Source organism: Artibeus jamaicensis, unplaced genomic scaffold (assembly GCF_021234435.1).
Source record: "Artibeus jamaicensis isolate MK-2021 breed Jamaican fruit bat unplaced genomic scaffold, CSHL_Jam_final contig_399, whole genome shotgun sequence".
Classification (NCBI taxonomy): Eukaryota; Metazoa; Chordata; class Mammalia; order Chiroptera; family Phyllostomidae; genus Artibeus; species Artibeus jamaicensis.
In genome coordinates, this window is record NW_026521816.1 from 2,531,375 (window position 1) to 2,555,338 (window position 23,964).

General features: G+C 38.8%; 1 protein-coding gene across 3 annotated transcripts in view; it reads right to left on the reverse strand.

The window, feature by feature from the left end:
• EIF2AK3 (eukaryotic translation initiation factor 2 alpha kinase 3) overlaps positions 1 to 23,964 on the reverse strand; it is a 103,780-nt gene that overhangs the window by 77,028 nt on the left and 2,788 nt on the right. For all 3 annotated transcript variants that reach the window (XR_005084937.2, XM_037163027.2, XM_053665258.1), the window contains exon 2: positions 15,848 to 15,977. Coding sequence is in view for 2 of the 3 variants with exons in the window: in XM_037163027.2 (XP_037018922.2) it covers positions 15,848 to 15,977 (130 nt within the window). In the remaining variant the exon portion in view is untranslated. The remainder of the gene's footprint in view (positions 1 to 15,847; positions 15,978 to 23,964) is intronic.

Below are 23,964 nucleotides of genomic sequence, written 5' to 3' on the forward strand. Positions count from 1 at the left end.
AGTCAGATATTGCATGTTTTAAAAACTCATATGGTACACCAGTTGAAAATTGCCTAAAGTTCATCATTTATTCTAATACACACATACAAACAGTTTTGGATTGGTTTTTCTATCAGTATTCTTTTGAGGAAGTTTGCAAATGCCTAGTTATAAGAAAAGAATGGCAAATCAGACCCGTGTCCCAAGGTACCTCTACTTTCCTGCAGTACACAATTCATTCTAAATGTAATGTAAAATACTTGTTTTTTTCCTTCTTTTTAAAATTGTTGTTCAAGTACAGTTGTCTCCATTTTACCCTCACTATTCTCCCCACACCAGCCATCCCCACTTCCCACTCTTGATCCTACCTCCCTTTGGTTTTCTCCATGTGTCCTTTACAGATATTACTGAAAACCCTTCCCCCTTTCCCCTTCATTATCCCTTCCTACTTGTTTTTAATAGAACCATCAACCTCTGTCACCCTGTATGAACTGATGTTTTTAAGGGACACAATCGAAACACCACTAAAGCAACATAATACACTATTTTATATGCCTTTTGGATCAGATGAGTTTAAAGACAACATCAGAGCAGGCCGGAAGGCAATGAAATATGCACTCAATGGTAATTTCTAATGTATTTGTACTTCTTAAAAAAGGTTTTATTTATTTTTAGAGAGAGGGGAAGGGAGGGAGGAAGAGAGGGACAGAAACATCAATGTATGGTTGCCTATTGAGTGCTCCCTCCTGGGGACATACCCACAACCCAGGCATGTGCCCTGACTGGGAATTGAACTGGCCACCCTTTGGTTCTCAGGCCGGCACTCAATCCACTGAGCCACACCAGCCAAAGCTATACTTTTTTTTTTTAAAGAATCCTTAAATGTAGGAAAAAGGGAAGTTCGAAAATCCCTCTGGATAATTTATTTGGATGTTTTCATATATTCAATGGTACCTGATTCCTGAAGTTTAGCCCAGTCTTTACAAATTTAGTCCAATCCCATAATTTTACGAAGATAGAAAATTAAAGATTAATTTAGCCAGGTCATAAGCCAGTTATTAGAAGAATCACACTAGAACTCAAGCTCCTGAGTCCTAGGTCCTCCTCCACAACATCACACAGCCTAAAAAGTATGTGCAATCTATAACCAATTCCTCTATCATTAATAACAAAATTGTTATACACTATAAAATCCTTAACCCTTCATCTTCTCATTAGGTTAGTAATTGTTGCACAGAAAATACATCTCTGATCTCTGGGTTTGATTTGTTTCATCTTCATACCGCTCTAGGTAAAAGCTTAGAGGAACTGACAGCCTAATACAAGAGTCCCCAAATAGATCTATTGTCACGTGGGTGGCACCTGCCCCATACGGACCTCTCCACATCAATTCCGTTTGCCTGCTGCATGTAGCCCTCCTTTCTACATTATACTTTCCTACCAAATGCTGGGCCTTCAGACAACGTTAACCTTTTAACCATTTCTCAAAAAAAGTTAGAGACCTTCTTAATGTATTGTATCAAATGCATTTAGAAAGTTATTACTCAATGCATATAATTCAGAACATTACAAAGAGCAGTTTTTGATCACCTTTTTTTGGTGTTTTGTCCAATTTCTGAACACAACTTCTAGATGCTGAGTAACCCATATCTCGCTGAATAACAGGTGACTCAAGCTTGTAATACATTCCTCTCATTGTTAACATGTTTATAAATCTTACAAATCTTTTTTATAATTTCTGTGATATACTAATCAGAAATTTTCAAAGTGTGGTCTGTGGACACTTTTAGAGATGCAGAAGATCAAACAGTTTTCACTAATGTGTTATTTGCCTTTTCACTGTGGTGACATTTACACAGAATGTAAAAGCAACCGTAACTAAACTGTTGGTGCCTTAGCACAAATCAAGCACCAAACTAGTAGTCCTTATATTCCTCACTGTCACACACTCACAGCAAAAAAAAGAAAAGGCAGTTTCATTCAACAATGTTCTGATGATGCAATAAAAATTAGTAATTTCATTAGACTGTGACCTGAATACATACATATTACTACTCTGCATCACTAATTAGAAGTTTCCATCAAGGTCTGTGCCACATACCTTGTCTTGGGAAAAGCACTTGTGTGACTGAGTTTTGAGCTGAACTAGAAGCTTTGTTCATAGAGATGCATTTTTTACTTGAAAAATTGAGAGAAAAACTATTGTTAAGATGTTTGGGTATTTCACAGACATGTTCTCAAAACATTTGTGATAAAATTCTAAACTAGAATTTTGGAAAACCTATAATTACCAATGTGAGCTTGATAGCTTGGCAATATGTCACCATCAGAAAGATCTTTATAACTCAATAAATCAATATTTTCCAAATGAGGATAGAAAACCATACAAAAATAAAAGGCAAGACAGACCAATGGATGTTAATGTAACAGTGTACAAAATGTTCATTAATATGGTTTGAGATTCCATAGTACAACTAACTTTAAAGAAACTTTCACTTATTTTAATAGAGTATCAAAAAAGTGACCAAAATCATCTGAACAGGATACTGAAATACTCCTCCCTTTTCCAACTACTATATATATGTGTGTCTGGATTTTCTTTTTCATATAGTTCAACCGAAACAACAATGCAACATATTAAATGCAGAAGCAGATACCAAAATCCAATTGTCTTCTACTAAACCAGAAATTAAACCAACTTCCAAAAAAATGTAAAACACTGCCACTTTTTTAATTAAATGCTTTTGCATTGGAAAATATAGTTATTCTTCATAAAAATATGGTGTTGATTCTATCATGCAATGCCCCCACTGGTCTTTTATAATGAATTACTAACTAAGTCTTTTTAAAAATTAAGTTTTAACTTTAAACATTGTTTAAGTATTGACAGGTATAACCTTGGGGTGATAGGGGGAAGCACTTTGGGAACTCGATAATTTTTAAGAATGTAAAGGGGGACCATAAAGTTTGAGACCCACTATATGAGGCAAACGGCTTTAACTTGTACAAGAAGGTACAGACAAGATGAGAAAGGGCTCCAGTGTAGGCATAAGGGCATACAGTCAGGCAAGCCTGAGTTCAATCCCAGCTTTATCACCTAGTCAGTTTGCGATGTCAAGTAATTAATTTCTTTGGGCTTCCATTTCCTCTTTTACAAAATGACACCAACATATCAACCTCAGGAAAATCTCTGTGAGAATTACACACTCATAAAGCATATCATATGTGTATTACAATGCTGGGAACAGTGTTGCTATTAACATATCTACATAAACTTAGGGAAGCCGTAAAATGTAGTAAACTTATCATGCTATCCCAAATGTTTCAATAACTTTAGATTGTTTTCTATAAAGTAGAAAATTCAAATCTAGATAATGCAAAGGGGTCTCAGTATTCTTTCCCTGCATGGAAGGTAGCCAGTGAGTTTTCATTTATTGTACAAAGGTGATACAGTGAAACTTTTTGCACTTCATCATTTCAAAGCGTTCTATCCAAAGGATCTAGGGTTAGGGATGGGTAGGAAGGATATTTAAAACAAGAGAACCCTAGTAAACCACAGAAAATGTTAAGGACTAGTGATGATAAAGAAGTTGGATTACAATTTAAAAACCAGCCAATAGGGAGGCAGGTCCAAGATGCTGACATAGAAAGATCCCCCTTCCAAGGACACATCAAATGGACACCTATGTTTAGAGCAGTTCCTCCTGAAATATAACTGAGAGCCAACAGAACAGCTTCTGCACAAAAAACAAGAAAGTCTGCATAGAGAGGGTCGGGAAAGCATAAGAGAAGGTTGGGAAAGCATAAGAAGCTGAGAATACTCTCCAGGAGAGGATAAACTGGTGAGCACCATTGTTAATGTTTCCCCGGCACAAAGACAGCAGGTGGAAGCTCTAACCAGGGTATCTGGCCAACCTGCAGGGTAGCCTGGGCACATCCCCAGCCACCCCTGATGGAGACAGATCTAGCAGGAACAGGAAGGCATCATAGTGCACATACAAGGCACTCCTCCACCTTGAGATTGATCCAGTTACATGCATATAGGGCTCCTCAGCCTAGACAGGGTACAGAACTAACAAAATGTAGTAGTGTGTACACACAGGGCTGCCCCTTGGAGAGAATAAGGAGCTGGTAGGGTAGTGTGACGTACACACTCAGAGCAGTTCAGCCCTGACTCAGCTCAGGCAATAGACAATTAAAGCAACAGGGCATGCTGAGTGCACTGGGCAGACCCACCTTGGCAATCAACCAGACACACACATGGATGCCCCACCCAGAACCCGTACCTTCAGATCTGGTTATATACCAGGCACCACACATGCACACCCAACTACATGTAACCTGCCAAAACCACACACAGGTCACTTTTTCAAGATTGGGAGAGGGACTTCCGCCAAGATGGAGGTTTAGGTAGATGTGCCTTGCCTCCTCACACAACCAAGTTTAGGGACAACTAAATATTAGCATCAGAAAACACAACCAGAACACGGAAAACTGAACTTTTCGGAAGTCCGCTAACAACAAATTCTTCGGCCCGACCGGTAAGGGGCGAAACCGGCGTCGGGTGAGGAGTTACAAAGGAGAGCTCCATCGACCCGGGCTCGGAATCCAGACGCGCGAATCCAGTCGCACGGGTTCCAAACCCAGGATTGGACCTAGTGAGCGACCAAGCGGCCCACCGGGTGAGCGACTATGGAGGAGTCAGTGGGGAGGCGGTGGCAGCGAGTTGACTGTGGTTGCCCGGTTGCGCGCGGGTGAGGGAGTGAGCGGTCGACCGGCGGCGGCGCCATTTTCCCGCTCTGACCACGCCCCCACATACAGCGTCACAACCCAGCGACCTGGGACTCCAAGGCGCCGCTTCTCTCACTTAAAGGGCCAGAACAGACCAAAAATGTCGCAGGGGGACCTCAAAGCCCCGGAGATAAATCTAAGTGACGAAGAAATAGCAAATCTCTCAGACGCACAGTTTAAAACACTGGTCATCAGCTTCCTCACAGATCTGGTGGACTATAGCCACAAATTAGAGAAACATATGAAGGCTAAATTAAGGGAAATGAATGGAATTCCACAGGAAACCCATAGAGATGAAAAAAAAACTGGGACTCAAATCAATGGAGTGAACCAGAAGGAAGAAAAAAAATGATCAATCAGAAAGGAATGAAGATATAAGAATTCAGAAAAATGAGGAGAAGCTTAGGAACCTCCAGGACATCTATAAACGCTCCAATATCCGAATTATAGGGGTACCAGAAGGGGGAAAGACACAACCACCAGTGGAAAAACTATTTGAACAAATAATAAAAGAAAATTTCCCCAATCTGGCAAAGGAAACAGACTTCCAAGAAATCCAAGAAGCCCAGAGAGTACCAAAAATGTTGGACTCAAGAAGAAACACACCAAGGCATATCATAATTACATTAGCCAAAATTAAAACGAAGGAGAGAATCCTGGAAGCAGCAAGAGCTAAGGGGACAATCACCTACAAAGGAGTCCCCATCAGGCTGTCAGCAGATTTCTCAAAAGAGACCTTACAGGCAAGAAGGGGCTGGAAAGAAATATTCCAAGTCATGAAATCTAAAGACCTACAACCAAGATTGCTCTACCCAGCAAAACTTTCATTTAGAACGGAAGGACAGATAAGGTGCTTCTCAGATAAGACCAAATTCAAGGAGTTCATCATCACCAAGCCCTTATTATATGAAATGTTAAAGGGACTTATCTAAGAAAAAGAAGTTAAAGAAACATGAACAGTGAAAGGACAACAAACTCACAGTTATTAACAACCACACCTAAAACGAAAGCAAACTAAAAGGACAGCTAGATCAGGAGTGGAAACATAGAAATGAAGATCTCAAGGAGGGTTAGCAACAGGGGGAGTGGGAGGAGGAGACGGGGAGAGAAGGTACAGAAAACAAGTAGCATAGACAGTATATAGAAAATAGATGGGGGGGCAAGAATAGTATGGGAAATATAGAACCTAAAGGACTTGAGACACATGGACATAAGCTAAAGGGGGGTAATGGTGGGGTTGGGGGGGGCAGGGTGGAGGGGAATGAAGGGGGGAATAGAACAACTGTAACAGCATAAACAATTCAAAAAAAATAAATAAATTTATTTTAAAAAAACAAACAAACAAACAAAAAAAAGATTGGGAGAGATAGCTATCTCATCTAACTTGTAGTAACAAACATAGAAAGTGAATCAAAATGGGGAGACATAAGAATATGCCCCAATTAAAGGAACAAGAGGAAAAAAAAGAAAAATAATAAAAATTGAAGATAAGTAATGTGCCTGATAATTCAAAAAACAGTCATAATAACACTTAGCAAATGCGAGAGCAGAGTAGAGGAACTCAGAGAGCACTTCAACAAAGAAGTACAAAATGTAAGAAAGAACCAATCAGAGGTGAGGAATACAATCACTTAAATAAATAACAGATTAGAACAAATTGACAGCAGATTAGTTAATGCAGAAGGCATGAGCTACCTGGAAGACTGAACAGTGGAAATCACCAAATCAGAAGACCAAATTTTTTTTTCATTATGAAATGAGGATAATATAAGAGACCTCTAGGATAACATCAAGCACTCTAACATTCACATTATACAATTCCAGAAGGGAGACAGAAATGGGAAAAAAGTATATTGGAAGAAATAATGGATGATAACTCTCTTATTCTGGGAAAGGAAACAGACATCCAGACCCAGGAAGCACACAGTTCCAAACAATACAAACCCACAGAGGCCCACACCAAGACATACTGTAATTAAAATTAAAATGGCAAAAGTTAGTCACATGGAGAGAATTCTGAAAGCAACAAGAAAAAAACAAGTCAAATACCAGGGAAACCCCATAAGGCTATGGACTGATTTCTCAGAAGAAACTTTACAAGCCAGAAGGGAGAGGTAGAAAATAATTAAAGAGCTGAAAGAAAAGAACTGACAACCTAGAATACAATATTCCACAAGGTTGCCATTCAAAATTAAAGGAAAGACAGTTTTCCAGACAACCAAAAACTAAAGAGTTCACCACCATTAACTAGATTTACAAGAAATAGTAAAGGGTCTTATTTGTGCAGAAAAGACCAGAAATAAGGAAATAAAGGAAAGAAAAAATAGCACTGGTGAAGGCAAATATGTAGCACAGTAAAGCAACCACTTAAAAAGCTAAAATGAAGGCTCAAAAACAAAAGTAGCAAAATTAACTATAACTATAAAAAATAGGTACATAAAACAAAAATATATAAAACACATCAAAAAAAAGTAGAGGGAAAAGCAAAAATGTAGTGCTATTAGAATGTATTTCAACTTAAATGCCTATCAGCTAACAACAGATTGCTATAGATATAGATGGATATACTGTATGTGAACCTCATGGTAACCATAAACCAAACACATTAAAAAATACACAAAAAATAAAAAGAAAGGAACCCAATCAAAACAAACCAGCAAATAAATCAAAGGAAAGAGATCAAGTGAAGAAGAAAGTAAAAAAGAACAACAAAAACCACAATAAACACACACCTATTAATAATCACTTCAAGTACAAATGGACTAAATACTCCAATCAAAAGACAGAGGGTAGCTGAATAGATTTTAAAAAAAAAAACTACATGTTGCCTACAAGAGACTCACTTAATTTTTTTTCAATTATAGTTGACTGTAATTGAAAATTTCACTTCAGTACTATTTCATATTAGTTTCAGACATACTGCATAGTGGTTAGACATTTATATAATTTCAGAAGCAATACCCCCAGTAAGTCTAGTACCCACTTGGCACCGTACATAGTTACTACAGTATCATGGACTATACTCATATTCCCTATGCTGTACCTTTACACCCCTGATTATTTTGTAATTATCAATTGTATGTATTACACCCTTCACATTTTTCAACCAGCCCCTCCCATTTGGCAACCAGTGGTTTGTTCTCTGTATCTATGAGTCTGTTCCTATTTTGTTTGTTCATTTATATTCTTCTTTACATTCCCTATATATGTTAAATAATATGGTATTTATCTTTGTCTGACTTATTTCACTTAGCATAGCAGTCTACAGATCCTTCCACGTTGTTGCAAATGGTAAGATTTAATTTTTTTATAACTGAGTAATATTCCATTATATATACGTGCCATTCCTTCTTTATCCAATTGTCTATTGATGGACACTTAGATTGCTTCCATATCTTAGCTTTTTAAAAATAATACTGCAATGAACAAAGAAATGCACATATTTTTTCAAATTAGTGGTTTGAATTTCTTCAAATAAATACCCAGAAGTAAAACTGCAGGATCATAAAATAGCTCTATTTTGAATTTATTGAGGAACCTCCACACTGTTTTGTATAGTAGCTACATGAATTTGCAATCCCACCTGTATCCCAAATACATGTTGCCATGTATCCCAAGGCAACAATACACGAGGATTCCCTTTTCTCTGTATCTTTGCCAACACCTGTTGTTTGCTGATTTATTGATGACAGCCATTCAGAGAGATGTGAGGTTTTAATTTGCATTTCTCTGATGATGAGTAACCCTGAGTATCTTTTCATTTCTGTTTACTGGACATCTGCCTGTCCTCTTTTGAGAAATGTCTATTCAGGTTCTCTGCCCATTTTTACCTGGATTGTTTGGGAGTTTTTTTGTTTTGTTTTTTGTTTTCAGTGTTAAGTTCTATGAGATCTTTATAAATATGGGGTATTGATGTCTTACTGAAAGTATCATTGTGCATATCTTCTCCCAACCATTAGGTTAGGATTTTTATGTATTGATTGTTTCCTTTGCTGTGCAAAACTTTTAAATTTGATGTAGCCTCACTGTTTGTTTTTTCTTCTCACTTGCCTAAGGAGATGTATCAATAAAAACATAACAAAGAGCAATGTCAGAGAGTTAACTGCCTATATTTTCTTCTAGGAATTTTATGGTTTGGGATGTTACATTTAAGTCTTTAACTCATTTTGAGTTATTCTTGAATGTGGTGTAAGAAGGTGATATAGTTTCTTTTTTTTTTTTTTTTGCCTGTATCTGTCCAGTTTTCTCAACACTATGTATGGAAGAGACAGTCTTTATTGTATATTCTTGCCTCCTTTGCCAGAGATTAACTGACCATAGAATCATGGGTTTTATTTCTGGACTCTATATTCTGCTCCATTGACCTGTGTGTCTGTTTTTATGCCATTACCACACCATTTTGATTACTATGGCCTTACAGTGTGATTTGATATCAGGTAGCATGATATCTCCAACTTTTTACTCTTCTTTCTCAAGGTTGCTGAAGCTATTATAGGTCTTCATGGCTCCATAAAATTTTAGAATTATTTTCTCTAGTCCTGTACATTAATAAAAATTGATCAGAAGAAGAAATAAATAGGATTATATTAATATAATTCCATTTACAACTGTATCAAAAAGTAAAATACCTAGAAATAAATTTAATCTAGGAGGTAAAAGACTTGTACTAGGAAAACTATAAGATACTGAAAAAAAGAAACTGAAGAGGACATAAATAAATGGAAGTATATAAATGGAAGGATATACTATTCTCATGAATTAAAAGGATTTACTTATTTAAAATAACCATACTACTCAAGCAATCTACAAATCCAGTGAAGTCCCATCAAAATACCAATGGCATTCTTCTCAGAACTATACCACTCTCTTACAGCATATACACAAATAAACTCAAAATGGATTAAGAACTTAAATGTAAGCACTAATATCATGAAACTCCTAGAATAAAACATAGGTAGTAAACTATTTGACATCAGGAAAACACAGACAAAAATAAACAAATGGGAGTTCATCAAACTAAAAAGCTTCTGCACAGCAAAGAAAATGATCAATAAAACAAAAAGATAACCTACTGAATAATATATTTGCAAATAATATATCTAATAAAAGTTGATATCCAAAATATATGACTCATACAACTCAATAAAAAATATACATTCCAATCAAAAACTGAGCAAAAGACATGGAGACATTTCTTCAAAAAAGATATACATAGGGCCAACAGATATATGAACACATGCTCAATGTCACTAACCATCAGGAAACATATATCAAAGACACAGTGAGATATCATGTCATACCTGTCAGAATGGTTATTACCGAAAAGTCAACAAAGTACACATTGATGAGGATGTGAAGAAAAGGGAACCCTTATGCATTGTTGGGGGAACACAACCTGATACAGCCTCTATGGAATACAGTGTTGTGGACCGCTCTGCCTGATTTTAGGAATTGTGTCTCTACCCCTTGTGGCTAAGGGCGAGAGACGACCTTTGGAATGCCAGCCGCAGGAGACAAAGCCTGTCTCTGGTAGCAAACGCTGCCTCAGTTCCTCTCCGTGCCCCCAAAGCTTGGTCAGAAGTCAATGATGGGTAAGACCCCTCATAGTGGGGGGCAACCTAAGCCAGACTCGATCACGTGGGAGGCCTTCATGGAAGGACTTGGGGGGCTGCAACAAAGACCAATGGACTCTCATCCCCGTTCTGTACCCCCTCCCCCCGGCTCTGACATAGCCCGAGTCCCCATGTTCTCTGGGAGAAGGGCTTCCTGGTTCTTAATCCCTTTAAGCCTGAATACCTGTTGGGGAAAGGTGCAGCTCCTTGCCTTGCTAGAGCATGTCCTGGGGAAAAATCTGGCATCACAAAGACTTGCTGATAAACCCGTGAAATCTGCTCTGCTAGGAGTGCTTTCATTCATACAATAAGGGTCTGAGGGGAAATGAGTATGTCTCCCAAAGTTTCTACAACTCTCTTCCTGACAGACACTGTCTGATACTAAGCCCTCAGATATCTTTGAAGTATTATCTACTGTTTGATTCTTGCTGCCCTGTACTCCTGTGTATTACAACCCAATAAAAGGCTATGGATGAGGGGGCTCGAGGCCTTTTTCTCCTCGGAGAAACTGGCTGCTGCTGGCCTTTATCTCCCCTGAGAAACTGGCCACAGCCCAATCCTCATCCGCTAAGTAGATCTCATCATGTCTCTGTCATATTCGCTTTCGTCTGTGGCACTCGGGGACTCTCGAAGAAGTCACTCCCACAATACAGTATGGGAATTCCTCAAAAAACTAAAAATGGATCTACCAGATGACCCAGCAATTCTATATCTGGGTGTATATCTGAAGAAAACACAAATACTGATTTAAAAAGATGTATGCACCCTTATGTTCACTGCAGCATTATTTACAATAGCCAAGCTACGGAAGCAACCTACATGTCCATAGCTAGATAAATGGGTAAAGAAGATACAGTATAAATATATAATGGAATATTACACAAGACAGGATGAAATCCTGTCATTTGCCGCAACGTACATGGACCTAGTGGGTATCAGGCGAAGTGAAATAAGTCAGTCAGAGAATGACAAATACAGTGTGGTTTTGCTTATATGTGAAATCTAACAAAAATCCCAAATGAGCAAGTACAACAAAATAAAACCAACCTCACAGAAACAAAGCTCAGAGGGCAGGTACTGGAGGGGAGGGAATGAATGAGAAAGGTAAAGCAGAATATAGTCAGTAATACTGTGATAAACTGGCACAACAACAGATAATTACTAGAATTAGAGGGATGATCATATTATAAGGTATGAAGACACTGAATCACTATATTATACACCTGAAACTAATATCTTGTGTACCAACTGCAGATAAATTTTTAAAAATTAATTTAAAAAACCCACCTAACATAGTTGGTATTTGTGAGAAAACCTCCAAATTCAACTAGCTGCTTATAATCTAAACATACCAAAGCATTCAAGTTATTACAACTATTTGCATTCTAATGTGTCATACCATGCAATTTATCTTTCGTGCATGCATGTATACATTTTACTTTGCAAACACACACATGCTTTGTACCACTACAGCACACCTCAGATGTAAACAACTTATAATCTTCTGATTTTGCTGATCCTCTATTACGTATAGTTTAAAAATAGAGCAAAACATACATATACAAGCATAATCCCAGCAGAGCACAAATAATTGAATGTTTAGCTTGAGTAGTAATCATTTGACTATTATACCTGATTCAAAATTATTAATGTAATTTATCACCAAACTGCTATTTGTATTAATAATTTACAATACAACAGAAGTTCATTATTCTGAAAAGGTATTTTCAGTATACTGTCTGATAAATAGTAGGCACTCTGAGAGTCTAGTCAGGGCTTAGCAAACAGCAAATGCGGAGGTTGAATAGTGCCATCTCCCCTAAATACTTGCCTGAGTGCTCCAGGAAAAATATCCAGGCTAGGTTTACTGGAGTTGAAAGTGGGTCACTTAGTAGCAGTTTTCCCATCAAAACATTTTCACCACTAATCAGTTCATTCTCAGGACTCTCATTTTAGGTTTTGCCTTTTTCAAACTTGATACCAGCTAAGACAGACTGATGATAATAGAAAAATAGAGTAGCCTGAGGAGTAACCCAAAGGTACAACTTGATAAGATAGAAGGCTGAGGGTATTCTGGAAAACAAATTTTGGTAGTCTCAACTAAAAAGAAGAACTTATTTTAAACAATTTAAACAAGAGAATAAACCTCCACAAAAGGAGAGAGACGATCTACCAGAGCCAAGACTAAAAAGGAGAAAAAACACTTACTGCACTTGATACAGGGTGCAGCCAGGGGCGCCCCCCAAAAAAGATTTGGAATAGTGTCCAGAATTCAAAGTGTATAGGAATATTGGAGAGACATATAAGATGTCCTCAATCCCCCCCCCCCCACCCGGGGAAGAAACTAATGGAGCAGGGCCATTGAGAGCTGTTTTGCATAGCAACAGTTTTGCAGCTAACCTCTGGAATGATTATTTAACATATCTATAACCTTTAACTGGTTTCATAGGTATGTTAAATAGCAGTGGCCAAGTTTGGGGCGAGGGAGAAGGGCTTGGACTCAGAATGGCAACGAGAGGCTGCTCTCCGGAGTGAGAAGGGCTGGGACTCAAGATGGAAACTAGGGGCTACGCTCCTGAGTGAGGGGCTTGGACTCAGGATGAAACTAGGGTCTGTGCTCCGGAGTGAGAAGGCCTGTGTGGGAGCTTGGAAAAGACTGGCTCCAAGACATGAAGGGCCCCCGCTTGGCCAGATGTAGGGAGAGCCACGCGGTTTTCAGCCGAGTGAGGACCCCCTCTTGGTGAGGTGAAAGAGGGAGCCACGTGGTTTTGGCAGGGTGCGGACCCCATCTTTCCCGGGTGAAAGGGAAAAACCACGCAGCTTTGCCAGAATGGAGATCCCTGCAGCCAGGTGAAGAAGAAAGCCACATGCTTTTGGTGGAGTGCGAACCCCTGCAGCTTTGGTAGAAGAGGCCCACGCGGCTTTGGGGTGCCCCCTTTGGCTGCGGGGCCTGAAAAAGCAAGAGAGACTTTGACTGGAACTGGGTACAAAGGACTCTTGCCAGTGGACCATGAGAGGGTACCACAGTACTTTGGATTAACTCGAGATCCTGCACAGTGACACAGCTGACGGTGCCAGCGGCCTGCAACACAGACGTGTGCTCTTTTCCTGATTTACGGTACCCAGAGTTGGGCTCTGTACTCGCAGACCCGGACCACTCCCGTCCCTTCCCCTCTCGAGGAGCTGCGGGCAGTGTGCGTTTGCCTCTGGGAATGGAAGATCGGACCGGATATTCCACTGCAGGGCCTTCCGCCTCTGCCACGGCAGCCTTGCTTGTGCCAGTGCGGCCTGGGATGAAGGCAACGCCAGCCACATCGGCCGCGCTGTGTGGGTGTAGGTATATACCCTAAAGGACTTTGATATTTTAGTGGTGGCATTAGGCCTGAATAGCATTAAATAAACATTTTGTTTCCTTTTCACAAATCTCTGGCATTAAGAGATGTCTTTCCAATTGGCGGCGAACAGAAGGGCCCAGTAGATTTTAGTATTCTGTTTTTTGGGAGGGGCCCCTGTTGTAGAGCAGTTTTGGGCATCCCTAGGTGGGCCAAATACTGTATTGCCCCTCCCTCGGACCTCTTGTTGTTCGGTAACACACTTACTCACTCCCCTAACCTCATCAGGGCAGGCAGTGTCCTTACCTTCTAGATGAGGACACTAATGCCGAGGGGCTAAGCAACCTCCCCAAGTCTTGATGAGACCGAGTAGTTTTGGAAGGTCTCTTTTTTGCAAATAATCAAATTTATCTACAATTGCATTCGAGGACTTCCGCCAAGATGGAGACGTAGATGGAGGATCCACCTCGCCTCTGTGCACAACCAAATCTAAGAACAACTATTTTTAACAGCAGTCACAACCAAGCCACACGGAAAATCGACAATACGGAGTCCAAAGAACAACTAAATACTCGGCTGGACCGGTACGAGGAGCCAGGCCAGCAGCGGAGCAGGTTAGCAAGAAAAAATTCCCGGGGCGGTGCGCGGTGCGCGCAGGGAACCGAGGGCGCAATTGCGAGCGAGCTGGCTGCCGGAGCGCACAAAGAAGGGGCGCGGTGGGTCGCTCAGTCGCGCGCATTTACGTGCGGAGAAGCCAGTGAGAAGGGAAGCCGGCGCAGGGCAGCAGGCTCGCGCAATTCCGGTTTATCCAGGCGTGCGGAGTGACTAGAAACGCTGGGCTAGCGTAGAGGAAGGAGAGGAACGCCATTGCTCCCTCTCTGACCACGCCCCCACACACAGCGTCACAAACCAGCGACCTGGGTCTTCCCGTCCTGGTAAACAACTAAGGCTTCGCTCCGCTCACTTAACAGCGCGAACAGACCAAAAATGGCTCTAGGACAACTCAGAGCCCCAGAACCGATAGACCTAAGTGATGAAGAAATAGCCAGTCTTTCAGATGCACAGTTCAAAACACTGGTTATAAGGATCCTTACAGAACTGGTTGACTTTAGCCACAAATTAGAGAAACATATGGAAGCTAAATTAATTGAAATGAATGGGGATACAAAAGATTCCAATAGTAATGGAAAGAAAATTGGGACTCAAATCAAGGGAGAGAACCAGAAGGAAGAAAAAAATGGTCAAACAGAAAGGAATGAAGAAATAAGAATTCAGAAAAATGAGGAGAAGATTAGGAACCTCCAGGACATCTTTAAACGTTCCAACATCCGAATTATAGGGGTACCAGAAGGGGGAAAGGCACAACCACCAGTTGAAAAATTATTTGAACAAATAATAAAGGAGAATTTCCCCAAGATGGCAAAGGAAATAGACTTCCAGGAAATCCAGGAAGCTCAGAGAGTCCCAAAGAAGTTGGACCCAAGGAGGAACACACCAAGGCACATCATAATTACATTAGCCAAGATTAAAATGAAGGAGAGAATCCTAGAAGCAGCAAGAGATAAGGGGACAGTCACCTACAAAGGAGTTCCCATCAGACTATCAGCAGATTTCTCAAAAGAGACCTTACAGGCAAGAAGGGGCTGGAAAGAAGTACGGAAAATAATACATAAATAATACAAGAATAAATTCTGTGTTTCACTTACTTACAACTATAAACCTACTTTTGCCAACCCTGTATTTCTATTAAAGCACAGTTAAAGTACATATATTTATTTTATTATTTAGGGTCTATGTAATAATAGTAAATGATGTTATAGCTCAGATAATGAGCTATACTGATATAGCAGATAGTATCCTTAGTCATTTATATGACTAACTCATTTAATGCCCAAACAACCCTAAGAAGTAGGTGATTACATAATTATCACCTACCTTATTACAAGAGGGGAACTGAGGAACAGGAAAGTAATTGCCTCGGGGGGACATTGTTGGTAACAGGCAGGCAGGCCTCACACCTAGGCAATGGGGCCCTGAGCTCTCCAGCTCTAAATACATAATATTAATATTAGCAATTGCTCATTATAACTGAGTTTTTCCATTAAATATCAACATTTAACAGAAAATTCTTACCTCTGGTTTGCTAAGGCTGGATGAAACCAAGGAACCAGATCCAACATCCAAATCCCACTGCTTTTCACCATGATTCTCTGGATCCAAGGCAGCAATTCGCCCATCTAAAGTGCTGATAATCACTAATGATCTGTAAATTTAAAAATTCATAGGAAAAAATGTAAAAGGCGTCTAAGCTTTTAAGCACTTACTCCACACACTCAAAAGAAAACCCTCCCTGGCATCTACCTACATGAAAGTGGGACCCACCTTCTCACAACACCAAATTTTCTTGGCACCACAATTTGTCTTTAGCCCTCCAAACGAACTGCACTATGACCTTTAACTGCTTACGTCACTTATGAAAAGTGCCGGACTCCTAGGTCATCCCTCATTCCTACACTCTAATCCCCATATGGAACTCAACATTCCCTACTCTGTCCTCTTCTATCATTCTCCAAACCCTGAAGTATTCCCTAAATGTGCACTTTCCTTCCCTTTCTAATGAAATCTGGCTTTCCCTGAGGACGCTGCTTCAAAAGCAAAAATTGTTTTCTCCATACTCTTGGCCACTGACTGGGCCTAGTAATGGAGTAGGTGTATTCCTTGCACCTCGTCACCATTCCCAGACTACTTTCCTCTCTAAAAATCCTCAATAGATTGTTCCATTTATCACCCCTCCAGCGATTGTTTACCAACCCCTGGATTACTAGCCCAATCCCATGAGGATTTTAGCTCCTGGTTTACTGTCACTATTAACAAATTCTTTGGGGTTTTGTGATCTACCTTGCCTCAGCCACTCCCATGGTCAGACTCTAGTCCTTGTCACTACCAATCACAACTTCCCTCTCCCAGTGAAATTTCAAGCATTGGGCCCCTAGACAACTACCCCTCTCTCCTGCTCATTTCCTCTACTTTCCTGACTCCAACAAACTGGTGACTCCACCAGAACCTACAAACCATTGATCCTATCACCTACCTTTACTACCATTAGGCTTTCATTTCTTTCTTAACCAAGTGCTTTATTGCACTTTCTGTAGTATTTAGAAAGAAATACTAAATAAAGCATTTCTTTATTTTAAGCACTCCCTTTCTTACACCCTCAACCTCTATCCCTCTCTTGCATTTCACACTTGACTGGCAAAACTCCAATCCTAGTTAAATTTAACTTTCTGCCCTTTTTAAGTCTTACATCTGTGCATTGAATGTGGCTGAAGAATAACATAACCATGCTGACTGGTCTCACTTTAATTCTGACCACCAAGCTAAAAAGGACTATTAATGATGCTCAACAATCATATGACACTGCCCTAGTCCATCCACTTGCCCACTAACCTAGGTTAACTATTACATTTCTCATTTCTCCTCAAATTCCTGATACCAGCTCTTCCAAGCTCATGCATCTCAGGTATTGTACTACCCATTTCTTGAAGGAAAACAGAAATAATCCAACAGATTGCTTCACACCATCACCTCTATCCATTTATCTGTACCTGGATCCATGTATTCTCCCTTCACTCCTGTTACTGTGGGTGAACAGTCCATACTATCATCCACCACCAGCATTTCCACCTAGGCAAGAGATCTCTCCATCATGTATACAGGAGGACTCACTCCTGCAAATTTCCTCTTGTCATCACACCAATTATTCCCCTCTCTACCAGACCATTCCCCTCAGTATCCCCTCAGTAAGCAAGCAATTGGCTATGCTTTCTCCTAACATAAAAACCAACACAGATGAAACAGAAACAACCATTCTCCTCTTTCTAGCTTCTAGTTCATTCCTTGCCCAATTTGGAACAAATGCCTTGAAAGAGCTATTATATACTCCATGTCTCCAAATCCTCTCCTCCCCTTGCCCTGAACTATTTCTAATCAAGTTTTTGCCTGTACCATTCCACTGAACAGGTTCTTGCTGGAGTCACTCATCACCTTCACATTGGAAAACCCCACAATGAGGTCTCCATTCACTTGACATTCTAGCAGGACCTGATCAGCTACTTCTCCTGCCCTCCATGAAACATACTCTTCACGTGGTGTCCAGGACACCATCTCTCCTGCTATTTTTCTCTTCTAACCTACTCTTTCACAGCTTCATTCTCTAGTTCTTCCTCATTTCTCCTATATCTTAATATATTTTCTGCCTATGCGTACCTTTTTTTGGTGGTCTCATCCAGTATCATAGTTTCAATACCATTTATATGCTGGCAACTCCCAAATTTTTATCTCTGGTTCCAAGCCATTCCCTAAGCTCCGCACTTACATATCTAACTGCCTACCAGACTTAGATTGTCTAAGAGACTGCTCAAAGTTCACATATCCAAAATCGATACCCTCAGACTGACTCCCCCAATTCCTCAAACACATCATGTGTGGTTTTCCTCTGGAGCCTTTGCAGCTACTATTCCTTTTGCCTGTGTTGTACAGTTGTTCTAGGAAATTTACTAGGTATATTTGTCTGTTTCAAAGACCATGCAGATTCCACGCACATATAGTTATGTTCCTGGTTAGGATAAATACAACTTTTGTCTTTTCTATCTCACTTGATGTATGATGCACCAAATTAAAAGTAAAGCTACAAGTTGACCAAGACAAAACAGTTTAAGTAAACTCATTTGAAACCTTCCAAATAATTTATCAAACAAATAAATAAAATTGTTCATTTAGTTTCCAAGCTATACACCAATTCTAACTTTGAATATTTCAAGTGGTAACTTAGTGTAATTTATGAAGATAAAAATTTTTGCCACACTACAAACTCTAGTAATTTTAGATAACAAACTGAAAGAAAGGGAGCAACTTGACTTCCCTCCCCATATCTGCTTTCTAAAGAAATCAGTTGGGAGTTGGGAGAGAAGGATACCTCAAGAAAATTATTTTATAATGAAGGTTATAAAAACTCATATCTTAAATGTGCCACTTTACAAGTAAAAGCACTAAAATATAATTAACTTGGAGATCCAGGATTCAGAACCAAGTTAACCCCCTTCTCCTTGCCCCACTGAACAAATGTCTAATTATTATGTTTAATAATCATTAACCACAAATAAATGGTTGAAAAAATAATTTTAATTTAAATAGAACTCAGTGCAAGCAACAAGTGTTAACCCATGAAAAAATTAATGAGACAACTGGAACAGCTCAGTAACTATTTTTTGTAATTCAGAACACTGTTCATTTATTATCCTAGATGTTTTAGTTATTAAAATAACAATAACAACAAGCCATACTTTTTCTAAATATGTAGCTATTTATTCTAGAGGTAAACAGAGAAGAATGATAAGATTCTAGCTTTCACCTTCAAAATAAAGAAAATCCATCAACAAAATATGCATGTGTCCTATGTACATATAAAAAACACATTTGAATAGGTAATTTGGAGTTTAACACCTAACTATTCTTTCCCTGAAAACTTATTTTTAACTGAGTCAAAAATTCAGCTTTTTAAAATAAACAAGATATTTTCAGACTATGAACTGTATTTAGACAGTACCTGTAAATCTGAGCAATAATTAAATACAAACGTGGGAGGAACAATTAAGCACATCACTCTCTTACCTACTATTGCTACTTAGTCACCTGGTCCTTTGATTTGAATGGGGTACCATTCATTATTTTAGCCCCTCTTAACGGGAATATCAGAAAATCCCCTAACAAACTCTATCAGGTGTCCAATAAATAAATAAGTAAATATCCTGCCCCTAACAGGGTAGCTCAGTTGGTTGGAGCATCCTCTTGTTGCATCAGGGTTCCAGGTTTAATCCCAGGTCAAAGCACATACAAGAGTCCACCAATGAATGCATGAATGGGTGAAACCATCAGTTTGATGGTTTTTTCCTCCTTCTCTCTCTCTCTCAAATCAATTTTTAAAAATTCTAAGAAATAAAAATGTATGCTTCATCCTTCTGTCTGCTACAAACTAGCCATAATAGAAACTATGGGCTCCTTCCCAAGCATGTTTCTAGAAGGGAGGGAGGTACCTCTTCTGCTGTGGCTGAAACTGAACAGTCCCATACACATATACAAAAATGCATTATATATGCTACAATTTAGACTAATGTATCTAATCACAGTCTATGAGAGAGATGCACATTGACATGCTAGCAACTAAAAATGGCATCAGGGAGACAGATATTGCTGAAAAACAAAGTCCTCAGGCTGAATGCAGCAATAAATCAGAGGACAGCAATAAGAGATGGCATTTAGAATAAACATCAAGTAGAAATGAAAAATGAGCTCCCCCAACTGGGAAAATATAAAGTCATTTATGTTCCCCTGACTGACTCAACCTATTTTGACGTTTCTATGAAAAAGATGAAAGTTTAACTTATTCAAGAACAAAAGAACTGCAGAGCCAGCACTTCCAGTGTAAAGAACCAGAGATCTGAAGTCCTGAGTACACATCCACATGGTTCTGTTTACTCTCTGCATGCATGACTTCTTCATTCAATTGGCTTTTTCATAAGTAAAATATAGACGCACCTTGTTTAATTATGGTTCATTTTATTGCACTTCACAGATGTTGCACTCTTCACAAACTGGAGGCAAAACCCTCCACCATCAGAAAGATTACAAATTGCTTGCTGCAGTTACTCATTTTATTGCGATCTGGAACCAAACCCACAAAATCCCCCAGGTCAACCTGTATGGCTGTCTCACCTAGCTCAGATATGCCTGATCATAAAAGTCATCTGGAGCCCATTAAAAACAAGGGAAGGTCCACAACTCCCTCCCCACAGGGGTCTTGGGAGAATGGAGCTTAACAAGTAGGACAGGTGAGTCTCATAAGGTCAATTTGGCAAATATGATTTAATTCAAAGGGCTACTTCCTTGCAGTAAAATATAAAGAACCAGTCAGACATGACTAATACATTATAGGGAATTGATAGTAGAGGAGATGAAGCAGAGGATCAAATGAGTGATTTGGAATATAAAGAAGCAAAAAACACCCAATCAAAAAAGCAAAAAGGATTTTAAAAAATGAAGATAGTGTACGAAGCCTCTGGAACAACTTCAAGCATATCAACATTTCCTTCAAAGGGATACTGGAAGGAAGAGAGAAGAGCAGAAAGTGAAAACCTATTTGAAAAAATAATCAGAAAACTTACGTAACCTGAAAGTCTGCAGTCAGTAAGGAAATAGACACAGAAGTCCAGGAAGCACAGAGTTCTAAACAACATGAATCTAAAGAGGCCCACACCAAGACACATCATATTAAAATGCAAAAGATTAAAGAATCTTTAAAGCAACAAGAAAAAAGCAGCTATTGATATCTACAAGGGGGCCTCCATAAGACTGTCAGCTGACTTCTCAACAAAAACTTTGTAGCCCAGAAGGAACTGGCATGAAATATTCAAAGTAATGGAAAGCAAATACCTACAACCAAGACTGTCCCACCCAGCAAAGCTAACATTTAGAATGGAAAGACAAAGAGCCTCCCAAACAAGAAAAAGCTGAAGGAATTTATCACCATCAAACTAATACTATATGAAATGTTAAAGTGTCTTCTTATAAAAGAAGAAAAAAAGATAAAAAGTATGAACAATAAAATGGCAATAAAATGCATATCTACCAACAACTGAATCTAAAAAACAAAATAAACAAACAAGCAGAACAGAAACAGACGCATGGATGGAGAACATTTTGACAGTTGCCAGATGGAAGGTGTGTTGAAGGGATGGGTAAAAAAGGTTAAGGGATTAAGTAGAATTTGGTAGTTACAGAATAGTCATGGGGATGTAAAGTACAGCATACAGAATATAGTCAATGATATTCTAATAACTATGCATGGTGTCAGATGTGTACAGATTTACCAAGATGATTACTTAGTAAATTATATGTCTAATCACTGGTGTATACACCTGAAACTAATATAATATTGTATGTCAACTATACTTGAAAAGTAAAAAATGATTTAAAAATATGCTCTCACTCAGGGAAGCACATGTTCTCATGTAAAAACAAACTAATACTTACTGGACTTTACTTCTTTAGTCCCCACATACTGAGTAAATCTTCAAATCAAACCTCCTTTATTTAAATGTATCACAAGACTATTTGTGCCCCAAATCAAAACAAATGGAATGTCAAAAAACTATACTTTATTACTTCAACCCATGTTTGGTAGACCTTAAAGAAATACAATCTAATTTCTCACTGTTATAAACAACATGAGAATGGCAGTTATTCTTTTCCCAATAGATTAAAACATTTTCAGAAGCACTTTTTCTACTTTATTCCATAAAACATTTTAAATCAATAAGGTTATTTATAAATAAAACAAGGTTAAAAATAGAAAATAAAAGTAATCCTACCCTCTCATATTTAGTTCTCTTCTTTGTATTTTAAAACATTCTGTAATAAAAATATAAAGCAGCTCCTCTCTTACAAAAAAGGAAAAAAAATGATGGAGTTCCCAGGCAGTGTTTAAAGAATGAAGATCCATGCCCAAACAACAGCTCACAGCAGTTAATAAAGACAGGATCCCTTGTGCAAAATGTTGAACATTGTAAAGGCTGCTGAGTTCAAATTAAGTATAGTCCCCTCATATTACATCTGGCACATATCACAGTCCCCTCATATCACAGTCCTGGCACATACCACATCTAGACTCCAGGTGTCAATTAAACTAAAAAGACAATTGTAGACAAGAGGGCTAGTCCACTCTTTGCTAAAGTATGTTTATTTTGGCTTACAACTTGCCTTGAAAGTTATGCATAAATTCTTCCTTAAATGTGCATTTTGGTCAACTTTGAAAGTCTGCAGTCAGTAAAGTCCATTTTCAACAATGCATTCTGAGATTTTATTATTCCAAGGTCATATTTTACTGTTTTAACAAAAGCATGCTTATGAATCTGAAAATCTTAGGACCAGAGTTCTGTACTACAAATTCACATCAGTTTGTGAAAGGACGGAGAGAAATAAAGAAAAATGAAATCATCTTACATTTACAGAGTATTTTCATGTTATCTGATTAAATTTTTAAAAATCAGTTTAAAGATGTACCAATTCAAGAAGCACCATAGATTATCAGATTTTGTAGTACCTTTGTTACAGGGGAATTAGAAGAAAAAGAAACAATATTTTATACATCAGCATGATTGTTAGCATAAAACTAGTTCTCGACAACCTCTGAGTTTGTTGGATGTCCTCAACATGAAGATGCCCATGCCACCATGAGAACTGCCAGTAACACTTTGTAAATTGCTATTGCCACTGGAGTCAGAAAACTAGTAGCTCAAATTATGCTAACTTGCACAAAACTTAATAATGAAGTGAGATTATGACTTTCTTCTCAACTTTCTACAGTGGCCATCCCATTTGAATGCCAACTATTTGCAATGTTTAACAGAAGTAGCAGTGACAACAAGACTGCTATCAGAAAAAAACATTTATCTTTGCTACTTTTTAAAAGAAAAAAAGTTTATTCACTCATCCACATGCTTGAGGTTGCAAAGTATTTATCATGAAGCCACTGAAAATGTCATCAAGAGAAAAAATTGCCTCAGGAAATCAGAGCATCCTCTGGATAGGCCAAAGTTAAGGGTTTGATCCCTGGTGAGCTCAGCTCACATACAAGAATCAACCAAAGAATCAATAAATAAATGGAACAACATATCAAAGTTTTTCTCTCACTCTTCCTTTCTCAAAGGGGAGGGGAAGGGGGAGGGGAGGGAGAATTAGCAAGCTTCATACAGCTTCTTGGGCTTCAAAAGACAATATGCAAAAGTGACAATCTATTCCCCACCTCCTTTTTAAAACAGTTTTGCAAGTAACATAATTCTTCACAGCTGTTTGTAATTAATGCTTGGTTAATTCAAATCTCTCCCCTAATCCTCCTTGAAACAAACAGGATATTGGTCTATTATTATGAACTGATCATGGCTTTTTTTAAAGAGCATTTACAGAACAGTTTTATAAACACTGCATACTTACCTCCTCTTGGCTTTATCAATTTACTTACCTAAGGTTTCTCAAACTTTCCACACTATCTTAAGCTACTAGGCAGACCCCTACACCTGGGCCTATGTCTTCCTAGAAAATCGTTTGCCAAGGAACACTTACTCTCTGCCAGGCAGAATTCTTCTATTTTCACCTTGTTTCTAAGGAAAGAAGTGATTCTCCTGCTTGCCAAGTAG